Here is a 17,153-nt window from a genome sequence, read left to right as displayed (position 1 = left end):
TTCCTGGCTTTATTAACTAATGAAAAAGGGTCTGAAATTTCAAAAGTACAAATTTGCAATGATTAATAAAGATATACTCCTTTGAAAGGTGCTCTTTGCATTATAACCAATGAGACACTGAATGTATTATCATCCAGTGATGTTCAAGTTTGGGTTTGCTGACCTTGGAGTATATTTCAATCACAGAACTCAAGTCGGTGGCTTGTCAACTGAGACTTTTCTGCAAACTCAGACTTTGAAGTTTTCTTTGTGACAGAAATATCACCCATGATAAATTTTTAGTGTGATGCGTGGGGCGTTAGCACAGAAGTATAGAAACAACTGAAGCTATATGCATAAATTCATGTGTTTCATAATAATTTTAAAAGAAGTCTTAATCATAGCAGCCAATTTTTAAGGGACCCTGACCTGGTCTGTTGTTTGTTTCATCAGCGTAAAATTGGGCAAGTTACCTAACTAGCAGTAGCTAGACAGAGTCCCTTTTTATCACTGAAAGGACTGGGAATGGAGGTTAGCCACTGAAAACAGTAAGCCACCAAGCTCTCTGATGGTTAACTGCAAACACCATTGAGGACACTAGGGGTAGGCAGTGTGCCCAAGTGTTTTCTCCGCCACTTTTGGGAAAAAAAGTCCTTACCAGTACAATTATTGTTTAGAATACTGACCACCTAAAATACATCCCTATTATTCTTAACTTTTTCTCTAAAGTTTACAGTTCTTTTGTGATTTTCCAAAAAATCCTTGACAGGTATATTTGGGATGAAGGGGAATTGGGGACACATACCTAGAGTTGTCACAAAAATCGGGGGAATATCTGACCAGAACTCGGAAACGCACGCGTATAGTATCACCTACAAGGTACACGTTCAGTAAAAACTTGCTGAATGAATGACTGCATCAAAGAACAAGTAAACATTCTACACCACTTGAGTGGAGAGTCTTGGATTTCTGCATTCATTCAATCATTTCACAAACAATTATTTACCATTTGCCAACTCTGGAGAGCCCCGTTGTGGGATGTGCACAGGATTCAGAGAAATGTACAACAGTCTTCCTGCCCTCAGAGATCTGCTACATGACCAGTGTCATGTGCTCAAGGTCATGTGACCAGTGCTCTTAATAAAATGCAAAAATAAGACCAAAGACTAATGCTTTAATTGTGAAGTAGGGACAGTCGTACATGTATTAAACAATCGGACAACAAACTATTATGGGGTAAGGAACTCAACTATTCACTCCCAATCACAGATCTCATTAAAGTAAATTCTGCCTCTTTTTCTGAATAATGACTGCAACATTACACTGTTACTTCGAAGTCCAAATAAACCTAATAAACACACGCATACATGTACCCTGCAGATTGCCCAAAATAAGGCAGGTGCTTAACAAGTGACTGAATGAATGAATGAATGATGGCCATTTGAAGGGAATGTCATTTTCCCCCAAAATATAACTTGGTAGAACTTGTACAACTCCATGTTTCTATTTAAGTCACTAAACAATTTTTTTATAGGATACTTGCTTACTTCTACAATGCTGTTCTTTTTGACCTAGTATGGCTGAATTAGCTAAACATCATACCCCAAGGAAAACAGTGATATCCAACATACAGTGATTACATAACATAATGGAACAAGCAAACTTATAAAGTCAATGACCTCCTTAGGTAAATATCTACCCTATCAAAAATTTCTGATAATAAGACAGTTAACTAATACATGTATAGTGATATACAATTTAAAGAGAATACAGTTGCCTACACTACTTTCATCTTCATAACTAATACTCCATGACAGGTATTATCATCCCTACTTTAAAGACAGAGAATTAAGGCACAAAAAGTCTTGGATGACATTTCACAGATCACAAAGCTACAAAATCCCCAGGGCTTAAACTTGAGGGTCAGATATTTCTGTATGAGAATTACCACCTCGCTCCTCTGCAGCAGTGTGACAGGGGCCAAGTCATATCACAGGTTTGAGTTTTAGTTTCCTCCTCTTAACACAAGTGCTTCTTTTGAGGCATAAATGAGAGGACACCTCATTTAGCATAGCAGGGGCATGTTATAAACGAGTAAACTTCCTTGTCCCTCTGCTCTTTCCTCAGTGCAAGAGTGCCTTAAAGAACAGTGGGAAAGCAATCCCCACCCAAAATAGGCAGTAAGTAACAGAGGTCTACTAAAATGGACAAAAATTATAAAAACACAGGACCACGCTAAGCTCTTCACTACTGAGCAATCAAATCACACTACTGGCATGAGAAGCTTGTATGTTCAGTTGGTTACTTAGAATACATACTTACTGTTGATGCGTCAGTATCAGAATCTATGTTCTCATATTTAAACATAAATGAATGATAAATTTTGCCACGTCAGAGAAAGGAGCTTATCTGGGCTACCCTTATGCACTGAAAACAGGAGGTATTACTGAACTTAAGTTATTCAGAAGCTAGACAGATTAGTTTTTTTTGCTCTCCAGTAGGAGACATTTAATTCATAAGCTAAACTAATGTTGCTGTTGAGTTAGTAGTAAATGGACACACAAGGATTGTTATATTATAAAAATTTTAGTGAATGGCGATAGCTTATAATACCTAAGATGGGGTTGGTGTTTAAAAACCAACTGAAACTGCAATGACAAAAATCCACTTCATAAAAGATTTAATTATCCAAAGGGGGATGCAGACACACACATACACACATGCACACACACACAGAGTAAAAAGAATCTTTTCTGATGACCGTAACTTGAGACAGCCTTGCAATCTAGGAGTGAACACCATCAAACTTCCTGTATGGACATTTCTATATTTCTTTGTATTGAGATCTTTAGAATGGAAAATAACTATGTTCTCTGATAAGTGAGTAAGCTTTATTACTTTAAAACAATGGTTCTCTTCAATTGGAATCCCAATTATCTCAAACTTTTTTGCCAAATACACATTTATCTGGAGAAAATACTTATCTCAGACAAATATACTTGTCACATAATTATAGAAATATTTCTCTGAAGCAAATCCGTATTACACGTAGGACTAAGATAAAGCACAAATCATCTCAGTCATCTCCGGGGCATAAACTTATTCTCTTAGCACCATTTAGATTATTACAGGTACAATAGTTTTAAGAATTCGTATGGTTCAAATGTAGAGAAGTTTAGTTTGAAGGATGCTTTTATCATAGAAGAGTATCAAATTATCAGCATAGACTGGGAAATCTAAATTCTATTTGTGGCCTAATCAGAGACTTCCCACCGTTATCTTGAATTGGCTACTTTTATATGGCTTGGGTTCATATGCAGACATCTAAATGGTTTATCACATGATCAATATTTATTCTCTCCCTGGCTGGTCAGATAGCGTGTAGTCATATTGATTACTAAGGGTAAGCAATACGGACTAAATTTTTTTGACCAGACTTCTTCTGTTCCACAAATATTCATCTTCTACCTTTCTGTGGCAGTATTTCTCTTCAGAAGAAAGAGGAGGTTTCTCATTTTGCTTTATACGGTATTATAAAAACTCACAGACATATACTGTTTTGGTGACATACAGTAGTATGCAAAATAAATGCAAAAAACTGGTTCCAAAATTCTTGCATGCAGTTGGATCTGGTGAGAATCATTTTCCCACTTTTCCACGTTTTCTCATTTCTATGGTAAAGAATACAATGAGCATGTCATTACCCACATGAACATAATATTTTCGAAGAAACTCACCAAGCCAGAGATATAAAATGGCACTACCCTGCAGACCGGGGAACACGTATCTAAGGGCATATACGATATGGTAAAGTCACATACACTCAGTTGCAAGAACAGAATATATAGATTTTCATGTTTAATTGCAATGCAAACTGCACGATTGACTCAAACTGAAGTTCACTTCTTCCTTCCTCAATGCCATGCAAAGACCTGTAATTGCAAAAGTCATACATTTATTCTACTACCAAAATCTCGCAAACATTGAATGAAATTAGAAAATGATAGTGTAAGTGACACTTCTGACGACTGAAGGAGATATTTCAGTTAAGCAGAAAAGCCTTCATTGCGCTTCTTATTTTTTGCCCAGGACATCAATCTCTTTCCCCTGGGATAAGTGGAATGTTCTTCGGGGGAAAAAAAATTCCTTTATCCTAACCCAGTATAATCCATAGCCAGTCTCCAAGTTTGATACAAAAACAAACCATTTCTATTTTGGTGCAATGAGGAAGCATCACACTGGACAATATAAAAACAGAGATGGAGGAAGTTGACTCAGATTGCTGCACTTCCTAGATGAAGAAAGCTAGCAGGCTTACCACAATCACCTGTATCAAATGAAATAAGACGACAACTGTTTTTTCCGTCAAATTGATGCACGTGTAAAAATGAATTCCCGAAAAGTTAAAGGGGAAATCCTGGGTATGTTTGTTTGCCTGGATGAAGGATGCCATCTGAGAAACTTTTGACAAAATGGATTGATGAAGCAGACTGGAATCTGGGCACAGGATGTACACAATTTTTTAAACATTGTGAATAAATAATGGGCTTCCCAATGCATTGCTCAGTGATCAGAGGGAAATGCGATATCACAATGAAAACCATTTTCATTCTAAATAGAATAATTGTCCAGGGTTTGTTAAGTCCCTTTGGGGCTGGGAATTCTAACAACTTCCTGAGGTTTCTAACTGTTGATTACCTTTCTTTGACATCACTGAGCAAGTAGAACAACGAATTGCTTGCTGGTCAGAGAACAAACAATTTTCAAATACTTTAATGGCTATCTCTGTTAAACACTCAGAATTAAAAGAGTAGGTAAAAAGAATGAAAAACAATGTTTTAAAATGGAAGTGAATGACCATACGAGATTAGCATCCAGTGCACATCCGTTATCGAAATGTCTATCTCAAATTCCTGTTTTATAAAGTTTCTGCCTAAAATATTCTTTTGTGTAACTGGGAACCAGCCCCGCGGAGCAAGAATTAATGGTATTTCAGGAGGAAGGAGTAGCAGATATAAGTTCCCTCAAGGCTGATCCTTAGCCTAAAGCTTAGGCTTGGTCATTGGTCCATTCCTGACCTAAATACTGCATTCTTTAACTCAAAATGACCTTGAATTTTAACTACTCAGTCTCAAAAACAAATGACCTCTTCCTCTGTTAATCATAACCACTTAAACATCTACCCCACACACAAACACAGAGATGCGTGAAGAGTCACATGACATGTTTTGCGTCATCATCCATTGAGACAAGTGCTTACAGCAAATTCCATGAGTAACCCCCAAAGAAATTGTTTTAAAAGGGATAAGCTGCCATTACAGAAATTTTTGAGCTTCTACTAAATAAAACAGAAATAAATTATAAGCTTTCACTGAACACAAACAGCATTAAAATTAGAAGCATTTGGCAAAAAATCGACACCGATACATTTCAGTTTCTAACATTAGGCCAGCCGAATCAGGTATAGGTGAGGAGTGCCCAAAACTCATAGGGCAGTAAGGATCTTACTTCCACTCACTTATGGTTGGGCAGAAACTGATTTAAAATGACGTCTTCCTAGTCATAGCCGGCATTAGTAGTTAATAGCGCCAAATTGCCAAATTATGGTGCTTACAAACCAGAGGTATGAAAGCTGCCTCTATTTGTTTGACAAGGGTGTTTCCCAAAATGTCAGTCAGCTTTCTGCCTCCTTTGAATGGGATTATCAAATGCATTCTGAAAGTAAAACAACTTAAAATTTGCTTAATATGAGTCAAAATCTTAAACAGGTCAACTTTCCCATGCTTATACCCAACCAGAGATTTCCTTTTCCACAGCACGTGACATGTTCTCTAATATCTGTTCGGAGCCTGCAAGCCATGTTCTTTATGGGGTCTAAGCACCTACCCACTCAGTGCTACCATATAGGTATGTGTGCATATGTGTTGTGTGCAAGGAAAGGGTACAGAAAACACAGTAAACTTAAGAGTTCCTCAAGCCTTACCCATTTTGTACATGGCCTGTGTCCTTCCAACTTGCTAGCAATGCTGATCTATAACTGATCAACTTATACTTTTTTCAATAAAAATAAGTACATTAAAAAAAATAAAATAAAATGTTTGGGCCCATAGGCTTTCTCAGAGTTAAGCATTTCTGTATCAAGTCATTCTTAGTACCATTACTAAACAAATGGCTATATTTTATGATAAATAATTTTTAAACATAAAAAAGTTAAAAAAATTTTAATTGTCTTTTTGGTTTTTTTTAACGACTTCCAAAAGAGCTAAAATTTCTGATTCTCCAAGTATGTGGGGATGAGACCTCCATCTCCATCACCTGTTCTCCTGTCCTTATTAAAATAATGTGGAAGCCAGAAACCAAGACGTTGCTTCAAGTTCTGGCTTTATCTAAATCTCAGTTTCTTTATAAATATATATGTTTTGAATAAATAAGTGTTAAATTGCGATCACGAGTTTTTTTTCCCCCAACTTAAAAATTCTGTGATTTATGTTTTTATTATAATGCGATATCTCTGGATAACCAATCTCTGAAAATATAAAGCCAATCAAAAGTTGTTTCTGCAGCTAAACAAGCAAAAAGCTCAACAACAGGGGAGAGATACACAGAAGCTGTTAGAAGCTCAATCACTATCTGTGGCCTCTTTCTTCATCTTGCCAGATCTGTAACTCTCAGCCATCCAGAATCAAGTTCTGTAGTCACTTCCAGATAAGGACCATTCTAGAATATATGGCTCTTGAACAAAGTTTAATGCCATGAATCGTAGCTAAATAAATTGTGCCCCTACTTTATTGCCCCCAGATACTATAAATTTTTAAAGAGTAGAGATTATGATTTAAATTTCTTTGCCCCGCCCTATAACAATGTTATATGCATATAATAGGAGCTCAGTTACATTTTTGCTCATTGAGTGAAGGAGGAACAAAAAGAGATTTATTTCCTTCCTTTCCACAATGACAGAAATGATCAAGTCCAGAGTTGTCAGAAAAACACTTTACAGCCAGCTGTAACTTCAATCTGAGAATAAGTCAAGCCTTCATGAAATGGAAAAAAATGAGTATATTATTAGACAAAAATTTTCGAATAGAGCTATACCTACCTGATACTGATAAAACACATACACACACATGTGGCTATGATGAATTGTTTTCCCAGTTTTCAAACGTTTTAATGATTAGTTTTGATTTCATGAGCCTGGCCTTTCCCTCACCTGGATTATAAGCTGCGGAGGAACAGGGACGGACCAAATTTTATTTGCTGGGCTGGCAGAGAGTGTAGTCATTTACACATATACTTTGCAGAAGGGGGCTTGGAGAATCTAATTTATCTTCCTTTCTCTTGTATAGTGTGGCTATTTTCTCAATGGAATAATTAATCGTGCCAACAATATGCCAAAGATATAAAAATGGATACATGCATTGTCACTTTTGAGAGGTGACCCTGTTATGTCACTCAGTATGTGTGATGCAGACTCCTGTTTCATGTCTTCTTTGGTTTTTCTTGGCAGGTCTCCCCTACTTATTTAATCTATATTCTACTTTAAAACTTCTTTTCATAAACATTTTCTTAGAGGGACAACATACCCTCCTATGGCTAGACATTATTTCCTAATGACGTGGAGGAAAACAAAACAAAGAAGCAGGTGCTTTCCATGTCATTTCCACATATTTAACCTTTTTTTGTTGTCCTTTCCAACACATTCCATTTAACCAGATTTTAGGCACGACAGAAAAAAAAAAAAAAAACTTTGAAAGATGTTATTTTGTTACATTGTTAAAAATATGCTGATAACAAAGAAACTCGCCAAGAATTACGGTAAATCTCATAGTTGATTTCATCTTTATATTATATATTACATTGTTACCAGGGACTGGGCGATTACATCAATTGTTGGACTTTTAAGAGACCTAGTCTCTGTATTTATTAGTCCACAAGGTGGATCCGTGGTACTGGGCCCCTATGAAGCATTATGAAATGAACTCTTGCTTGGAAAACTACTTGCGGCCACTTGTATCTCTGCATAAATCTTCACAATGGCAGGAACTCTGGTCCATGGCTGTGCACTCTCCAGGAAGCCTGGCACTTGGTAGGTGTGCAATAAATATTTGCTGAATTTTTAAATTTGACACTTGAGCCTTAAGCAGATTCAAAGCTAAGTGGGTACATGATGATACAGTATCATCAATCGCTCTCCATACTTTCTGGCTGATGTCAGATGGGGAGCTGAAGACTGGAATTTTGTTGATTAGAATCCTAAGAGAAAGGCACTAACATTTTGTAAAAACTGGCTTGAAACACACTTGAGATCTGGATACAAGTAAGTCATATCTTTCAGGAAGCAAGCTTAATGCATCTGGTCTACCTAAAATTTACTAAGTGTATAACAAACAGTTAATACACTTTCAATGTCCTTAACTAAGAAGAAATGTCTGAAAGCATCTACAAAAATAAGTTATCATTTTAGATGTTTATACCTTTTTAAAAAAGTTTCCTAACTTACTGATTATAATCTTAGAGACACCTGGTAGCAATGTAATAGTTAAGGATTTGTCCGGGTCTCCTTTTAAATTCCCAATTTTCAGATGTTTGGAAGAAAAATGCTAGAATCCTAAATTTGCTACGCAGAGTTGTCTGTAGAGATGCAAATTTCATTTATCTCACTCTTTATATACTTTTCTTTCTGAAAAATTTTTAAAAGGCTAAGTCATTTTGAACCATACAGTGCATGGAACACAGACTGCTTTAATACTTGAGATGTTTTATCTTTATTATTTATGGCTCTTGCCGGAAAAAAAATACACACAGAAAAACACCTCAACTCACCTCTGCATATCCTAATATACCTTAATTTCTTTGAATAAATGCAGGTGCTTCATTTTAAATGTTGGTCCGATGACTGACGTTTCAAACCAAAAATCTTAGTAAGTGGCTGCAGTGCTTAACGCTGTTGGCATGCACGGCACTTGCATGAAGGAAACTAGGGCCATGCCACCCTACTGTGCAATACATTTAATCTGATCTCTTTAATCTCAACTGTGGTTGGCCATTTCGCTGTCCTGAAGGCTGCAAGTTCCCAGTAAAGTTGGAAGACCGACTGAGCTTTATTTTCCAGCGAAGATTATTTCTGTTCTCTGTTGTTGAGTTGGGAGCACAGCTGTGCAAAGGAGTTTCAATGAACCAAGGGGTGGTCAGAGAATAATCAGATCAAAACTTCACCTGAGTTCACAAACTATGGACCACACAAAACTTTTGTGAACTCCTCCAGAACCACAAGCATTTACATGACTTTTAAACTGGATCTGAGTCAAGAAGTATTGCTTGATATTGACCTCAAGGGTATTTTTTCCCCTGATTTTACCCAATATACACAGCCATGAACAAGGACTGAGCCTAATGTCATTTTCCATACAGTAACTGGCATGTTATTTGTGTTTCACAAATGAAATGTAATTGCAGGGACAGAGCCTCCCTCCACTGCTCATTCAAATCAAACCATAATATTAAGAGCATTACCTTCAAAAAATAACAGCTTGATTCAGTAAAAACATTCTTACCAATAAAAACAATAAAACATCCTAAATCATACTCCACATACTTTAAATAGCCTGAAATAACTTTTATTAATAGCGTGTAAGTCTTGTATTCATAACTGAGCCTTCACGGTGAATGCACTATTTAGGTATATTCTGATGAACTGTCATAGGAAAAAAGGATCTGCCATCATTTCTAAACAAAATCTCCAATTACACAGTTCCAAGATAAATCAAGATGGACCTTAATTTAAAGTATTAAAAACAATGGGCTAAGACACCCGGCCTAGAAAAAAAATTCCTTTCAGAAAAAAGGAAATAGTATAAAAACCCTTGCCTACTTAAAATGAGTTTTAAATAGATGCAGGGGACAGTGCCCGCACCCTTCTAGAAGTAAGAGCATATACTACGAAATAATAATTTGAAATTAAATAACTGATACTAGCAATTTGAGTTATCCAGTTGAATTCATAAATTATGACCTGGCTAACTCAGAATTAAAATTATTAATTATTCAAAATAAACCACTGCCTGTTCTAGAAAAACATCTTAATCCTAACCTAGAGAAAAGTTACTATTTAGTAACACCTTTCTTCAGGGGCTAAGACCACTCCATTTCCACTGTCAAAAATACCCATTTAAATGGGTGATAGCCAAATATATACCGATGAATTATTCAGATCTTCTCAAATGTTGGGGCAAAAGGAAGCTTTGGCAAATTGGTACTATATTTTTGGTTTAATTATAAAACCGATTCTTAGGAATTAAAAATAATGTCTTAAAAGCTGACTGAGGACCAGATTTGGCCACTGAAGGCTGTGTGACGCTCTTGCTGAAAGACAAGAACAGAACAAACACATCCGAGCAGAGCGTGCCGGCCACAATCATGGAACTTACACCCAGGGAAACCTGTCCTTAATTTATCCCGTCGTGTGCAGATTTGGCAAGAATCTCCAAACATCATTTACATACCATATGCCCTGAGTTACCTAGGCACAGCGGCTGTGGGTAAATATGATGCTTCAGGCCTGACTGCTTGCTTCCTTTTATAAGTTCTGCAACTTTCATTTCATTTTTCTCTTTACTGAACAACTGAGTACGATATTGTGTGCTGCATTAGAATGTTTTGCTAAATCAATAAATAGTTCATTGTGCCTTGTGATTAGAAAAAAATGATCCTGAGGTAGGCGACCAGGAGGTATTATTTCTCCCAAGTAAGAATCAAATAAAGAAAATCAGCTCTTTATGCTTTGAACTCATTTTAACCTTCGGTCTCTTTACTAGGCATATAAATGCGAGGCATTCAACAATTAAATAGACAGAAATCAAATATTATGACTTCTGTGGAACGTATAAAATTGGTCAGCAGGTTTTCATGTTTAAAATGCGTCCATGAAAAAAGATTCTTGGTAATTCCTGTATTTGTTCCTCTTATAATTAAAAGGCATTATTATTGTCTGGTGCCTTAGTTTCCCTCTTCCCCCAACAATGGTATTAACACAAACTTAGTAATATTTGTCCAGATTCTCACACTATATTTAAAGTCAGAATGACAAAAATGTACACTTAAACCAAAAAGATCAATAGCCTAAAAAAGGCTTGGAGCAGAACTACGTACATATTTTTTGTTGTGTACTATAAATTTGACTGTATAAACTTCCAATTAAAAATGACATTCACACCATCATTTTTGATAGAATTTTGCACAGTAGGAATACTCATTAATGCAGGGTAATACAGTGTGATAAGCAGCTTAGACATCAAAATAGCAAAAAAAAAAAAAAAAAGAGCCAGTTGGTCGGCTCTTTACATGAGTAAAATAAAACTTAAAAAAATTAAATACCTGAGGAATTAATTAAAAAGAACACTTATTGGCATACATATTTTTTTTAACTATGTCGAATCAAGAGCATCCACTCTCTAGTCAGTTCTACTGCAGAGGCCTCAGTCCTAGTACAAAACACAAAAACATATCCATCCTATAGCTGATGATAATACATTAAATGCATTACAATATTCAAAATAGAATAAAATTTAAGTTAAATAATTTTACTTATCCTACAACTACCCTCCTAAATAGAGTGTGTGTATATCTATATACATTTATATATTATTTTAATCATTTAATTGAAGGTATCTGAAATAACTGAATTCTTTTCAGCATTGGTAAAAGAGAGGCAGGCAGGAGCCCATCAGCTACAAATTGTGGGCACATGGGTCATTTCTTGATCTTAAAACTGTAAAATACAAAGTGATTATATAATCCTCAGGAAATGGCAAAGGAGAAATAGGTAAAAGGCAATGTGGTTATTTTAGAATCCTATGAAATAATTTGCTTTCTTTAGGGGACAAGGAAAGAAAAGAAGCTACCCCTTGAAGACGGGCAATGAAAGGGTTAACAGACATATGCTGTATAATTAGGAGATGCATTAATGATTATGAATAGTAAATGATTTGGTGCAAAGAAAAAAATTTTAGTCAAAGGGACATGTACCTATCTTACATGTTTATTAGTAACTGTATATAACTAGAGAATTCTGCTATTAAGAATCTTGCATTATTGGTGTAAATACTTCCAAGGGTACATCAAATTGTAATCTTTCATATGACATCCATCAAACCAGGCTGGAGATTTTGACAAACATTAAACACAGTAAGGAGGCAATTATGTATGCATGATTTAATCTGCAACTAATTAATATGCAAATTTATTCATATGTTAGTTACTAAATTAAAAATGCAAAGAAGCCCTTATGGTGATTCTCGAAATTTTGCACAAACAGAACATTTAAAATGTAAGAAAAATGAAGTTTTTTAGAAACCTAAAACACACTTTTAGTGTCTCCAGAACCTGTTGCATTAAGAAGACTCAGAAAAATGTTTGTTTAAATACTAGATAATAATTTAAAAGGTGTGCTAATTTTATGTGAGAATGTGGGAACAGAAAGGTTAATCAGAATTCTCTCGAACTCTTAAGAGATACACTCTAATTACCAGACAAATGGTATTCTATTTCTAAGCTTCCTTCCCTGCTTTTAGGGTTGTTAAAAGTTGGTCATCTTACTGATATCTTGTACAAATGGTTAGGGGAATAAATAGTATATGAAAGCGACTAGATATATTGAAAATTCCAGGGTAACTCTGAGACCATTTGGTGCTCACTAAACACACAATTCACTCCTCAAGATGGCAACTCGCTCTTTTTGCCTTTGGGGAACAGCTCTTTGCAAACAGAGGAATGGGAGGAAAATCTTGAGAAATTCTCCCCAACTCTCTTCCGAATGAATCCTTCAAAGAAAATAATGCCACTAACCCAAGAGCCACAACCTCCCCCCAAAAGCAGAAGGTAATTCCGTCTGAATTCAATCTGGCTATTTTAGCCCTGCGTTTCCCAGACAGCCCAAAACGGATTCGACTCTTTGATGGCAGATGAGGGATGTGGAGTCGTGTCATTTAAAAAGATCTTTGGATTGTCTGCATACTGGGGAATATCCACTGAAGTGCATATCTTATCCTTTGGCACCGCTGCCTTCTGCGAGAATCTGGTTTCCCGGTGATTTCCTAGTGATCAGCAGTGAGATTTCGTGTGGATCACCTCTGATCTGATTACCTTTTTCATTCGAAGTCCGACGGGCCATGTATACAGCTCCTGGAGCTGGCTCTGGGAACAGCGGTAGTGGCCTCAAGAAATCAACGCAAGTCAACTGTATGAGGAAGCACAATAGCGGCGTCTACGGCTCTTCCTAGGGCACTGAACTCTCACCCACGTTAGAAAAAAAAAAAAAAAATCGCCATCAGTCGCATCGCTGCCAAGTGACACACAAAAAGGAAGTTAACCATTGGTTGTTACTTTTATTCACAGTCTGACTCTGATCTCCCAGCTTCCCTTCGCCCCTTCTGATGCCAAGCGGGCTACAGCTTGCCCATTTCATTTCAACCACGGCAGCCAAAAAAAGCACTGCCCCACCGCGCAGCGATAAGCAGCCTGTTTTGATATTAGTACCTCAGTATGAGCTAGCAGAGAGTCAGATGTCCCCAAACTATGCGCCCTCCCCTGAGGGACTCGGTCCCGGCCTTCCTTGGCCAGAGAGATGGTGAGCCTGCCACAAATCCTCAGCTCTGAGAGCACCGGGAAGGGAACGCACCATCCACGGGGCTCAGGCAGAAATGGCGAGGAGAGCCTCTTCTGGGGAGAGGATTCCTGCCCTCCAATCTAACACTTGTGTCTAACTGGAAATATTAGCTCGGATTCTCTGCGCTCCCTGCCAGCCAGCATTCAGGAGTGCAGACTGAATTATGTAAGGAAAGGAGTCCTTTTCTTACGTAATTAAATCTTAGTAGGGGCTAGTTAAGTAAACATCAGATTTTCTTATTTTTCTTTCATAAAAGAAAGAGGTCGATGTGGGATTCAGAAGAATACTTTTTTCCCCACTGATTCTCAGAGAGGGAGGGAGATGGTGATAAAATCCTCCCTTTCTCTCCCCCAAACACTCTGCTCTCTTCGCTAAAGACACTGAATCTGCCTTTAACCTGGTTTAGCCCCTGAATGTGTCTGGAATGTGCTCATTCTCTCCAGCCTTAACGGATCACGTTTTTTTAGGGTTCCAATGAGGCAGCCGCAGGTGAGGAACTGGATTCCTGGGCACTTCAGGAACCTGAGAGGAAACGAGGTATCTTTAAGTTTTACGGGTGACTCAATTTTGCTTGTGACCAGAACTGAACATAAAGCTTTTAAAAGCTTCAATGTACACATTTATGCGTTCATTACACAGTGTTAAATCTAATTTGTTCTTTTTACTGTCACAGGAAGCACATGTTTAAAGCAATCTGTTTCCTCATGTGAATGCTTTCCTGTCTGTTTAAAAAAAATTGCGACACACTTTACCCTGAGTAACCAAGAGGTGATCATAAATATCCCTAAATAGCATTAAACAGATATGAAAGACATTAACACTTCCAGAATGCCAAAGTAGTATTAAAAAAAAAATTCTAACAGATGCTCCTAGGTCAAAAAGTGAAATGTGTGTTTCCTGAAAAAACACTCTCACCAGAATCATAAATGAACTGGGAGAAGTGAGGTGTTGCTGAATAAACCAGGATCCTCTTGGTGAGGAACTCGGCAACCCACTGCCAAAGTGCACTTGCCATAAAAAGCCAAATGGAAATGGAAGTTTGATGAAAACCAATATCCTTTGTAATCCACAAGGTGGCAATGACTACAAATGAGGGACGACTCTTCGAGGAAGAGGTCCAGCCAAAAGGGACCTTTCCTGAGGAACTTAACGCGGGGTCTGGTTTTGCTGTACATTGAAATTGGCTGGGAAGAGATATTTGTTGTGAAATGTATCAGTCATGCTCTCTCTCCTCCACCCCCTTTGGCAGATGTTTTTTTTTTTCCCTTTAAATGCGAGAATTCATGAATCAGCCCTCGCAAAAATTGTTTTAGGTTTCCCACAGCTGACAAGCAAAAATACTTTTCCCCTAATGAATTCAGCAATGGCATTGAGAAAAAAACACATTACTAGGCAGCAAAGAACAGAATCCCCCAATTCTTTGACTTTCCCTGAAAACGTCTGTTTAAATAATCCTGTTTCACGTTAGAAATGGACCTAAACAGTCCTAAACAAATCGAACTCTGTTTTACTTTAGAAGAGAAGCAAACTGCCACACGCACCCACCTAGTCAAGGTATCTTCGTCTTGTCAGATGAATTCAAAACCCCAGGCCTCACCGTCTCTTTTTATGGGTACCAGAGCCAGCCCTACAAAGGGAGACCCGGGCATCACTCGGGAGCCCCGCTTCTGGCCACTTACAGGATGACGTTGATAGAATACGAAATCAGAAGCATGTATCTCCTTATCACTTAGAGGCAGGGCTGATTTAGGCCTAAACAAATGATTGGCAGAGAGAATCAAATTATGAGGACTCCGTCATCTTGGCCTGATGTCCTCTTTCAAAAGAAAAAAGATGGAGTACGCCCTTCCAACACAAACTTTGCTGAGCGATGAAGCTGGATGATTCAAAAGGCTGACTAGGTGTCTTGGACGGATGGAGATACTATTGTAAGGACAAAGAGATACAGAAAGTGCTCACTATATTTCCTAAGTTGAGAAAAAGCAAGTGGCCTCCATTAGGTAGAATTTTTCTGAAGGCACTTGAGACCCTGGTCTTAGTTTCTGCTCTGTTGCTAACAAGCTGCATGCTTTTCTCTAGTGGTTACTCTGTTACGTCGCCAGTGCGCTTATCACAATTATCATTAGCTGTTGATTTCTAGATACCTACAAGGCCTCAAGGCTATGCTAAGCACATTATATATATTTTTGTAATTTGCTTATCACAATATCCTTAGGAGGTATGGATATTTTCCCCATTTTTCAGGGAAGTAGTCAAGGATAATTACATCATATGCCCAGAGCCGGGTAACTAGTAAGTGGCATAGCCAACTTTAAAAACCCAAGTGATCAGATTCCATGCTCTTAACCACTAGATGATACTGTTTCTATTACAGAAATGCTATTCTGGAATGTCTGGATTTTCTAAGGGATCTGCCTGGGCCAAAGTGGTGCATAATAACCAGTGACTTAGAGGTACTGAGGGTCATTCTACAGTGAGATGAAATTTCTGAATATTTAATTGATTCCACATCATCAAATACTTGCTAAATGAGCATCAGCCAGGCTGTAGAGAGCTTCTGGTCTACAAAGTGTTGCAAACAGCTACAGCCTCATGGTTAAGGACACAGAAAACCTTGAAGGCTGACTGTCGAGGTCACCATCCCAGCTCTGCCACTTACTAGCTGTGTCACCTTGGCCATGTTTCTTCACCTCTCTGTGTCTCCATTCTTTTATGCGTGAATAAACAGTAGTACCCGTCTCAGTTGGATGGTGTAGGGATAAATGACTGAATAGGTGCAAAGTGCTCAGTGTGTGATACAGAATCACCACTGTGCTAAGCGTCTGTCAGTATACCAACATCAACCAGCTCACTAAGCAGGCACTATTTCTATCTATTTTATAGACCACAAAATAGGTTTGTGACCTAACCAAGGCCGCTGAGTGAGTAAGTAGAGGATATTAGACACTAAACTAGGAAGATCCCTTCATTTCTAGTGGTGTTATCTGCACCCTACTCCACCACTTTTATTCCTATGTTCATTCACTGGAAATACTTTGAAGTAATGCGCAGAAGGCAGTGGGTTGAGTTTCTATGGGACAAAAAAAGATGTACATAAAACAAGACCTTTACTCTCTTCAAGGTGATTACAAGTGAGTAGGGGGATTCAGCATCTCCATAGAAAACCTAAAGGACAAAACGTCCCTGTGTTACACTGGGTGTGATTTTAATTTTTTGAACAGGTACAACTTTCTCCAAAGGCCAGCCCTGCTCTTTAAAATGCTAAGGCCATTCCCCAAATTGGGATGTGAGTGACACTACATTGAATTGTTCAATGATACATGGCATGTCTGGCTTTTAGTTTAGTTGAAAAATATGCTTTGAATAAGTATAAATGAAGAAAGAAATGAATGAATGAATGAAAACTTCTAAAAATGCTTTTTGCCCCCTCCCACCTGGCTGCTCCCAGTTTATTATAGGGTTCCGCTTAACAGCTAGATTGTTGATGTAATTTATGAAAGGGAAAACAAAATAG

General features: G+C 37.6%; 1 protein-coding gene across 33 annotated transcripts in view; it reads right to left on the bottom strand.

The window, feature by feature from the left end:
* The window catches only part of TCF4 (transcription factor 4), a 361,926-nt gene that overhangs the window by 101,392 nt on the left and 243,381 nt on the right, over window positions 1–17,153 (bottom strand). Inside the window, exon 1 of one of the 33 annotated variants that reach the window (XM_032654567.1) lies at window positions 13,117–13,244. The exons of the other annotated variants lie outside the window; for them this stretch is intronic. Within the exon in view, the coding sequence (XP_032510458.1) occupies window positions 13,117–13,125 (9 nt within the window). The 5' untranslated portion in view covers window positions 13,126–13,244. Of the gene's footprint in view, window positions 1–13,116; window positions 13,245–17,153 lie in introns of those variants that run through there. 33 annotated transcript variants of the gene reach the window in all.

The sequence above is a fragment of the Phocoena sinus genome, chromosome 14, assembly GCF_008692025.1.
Source record: "Phocoena sinus isolate mPhoSin1 chromosome 14, mPhoSin1.pri, whole genome shotgun sequence".
In the NCBI taxonomy this organism is placed as follows: Eukaryota; Metazoa; Chordata; class Mammalia; order Artiodactyla; family Phocoenidae; genus Phocoena; species Phocoena sinus.
The sequence above is the reverse complement of the archived record's forward strand: the minus strand, read 5'-3'. Positions and strand labels throughout refer to the sequence as shown.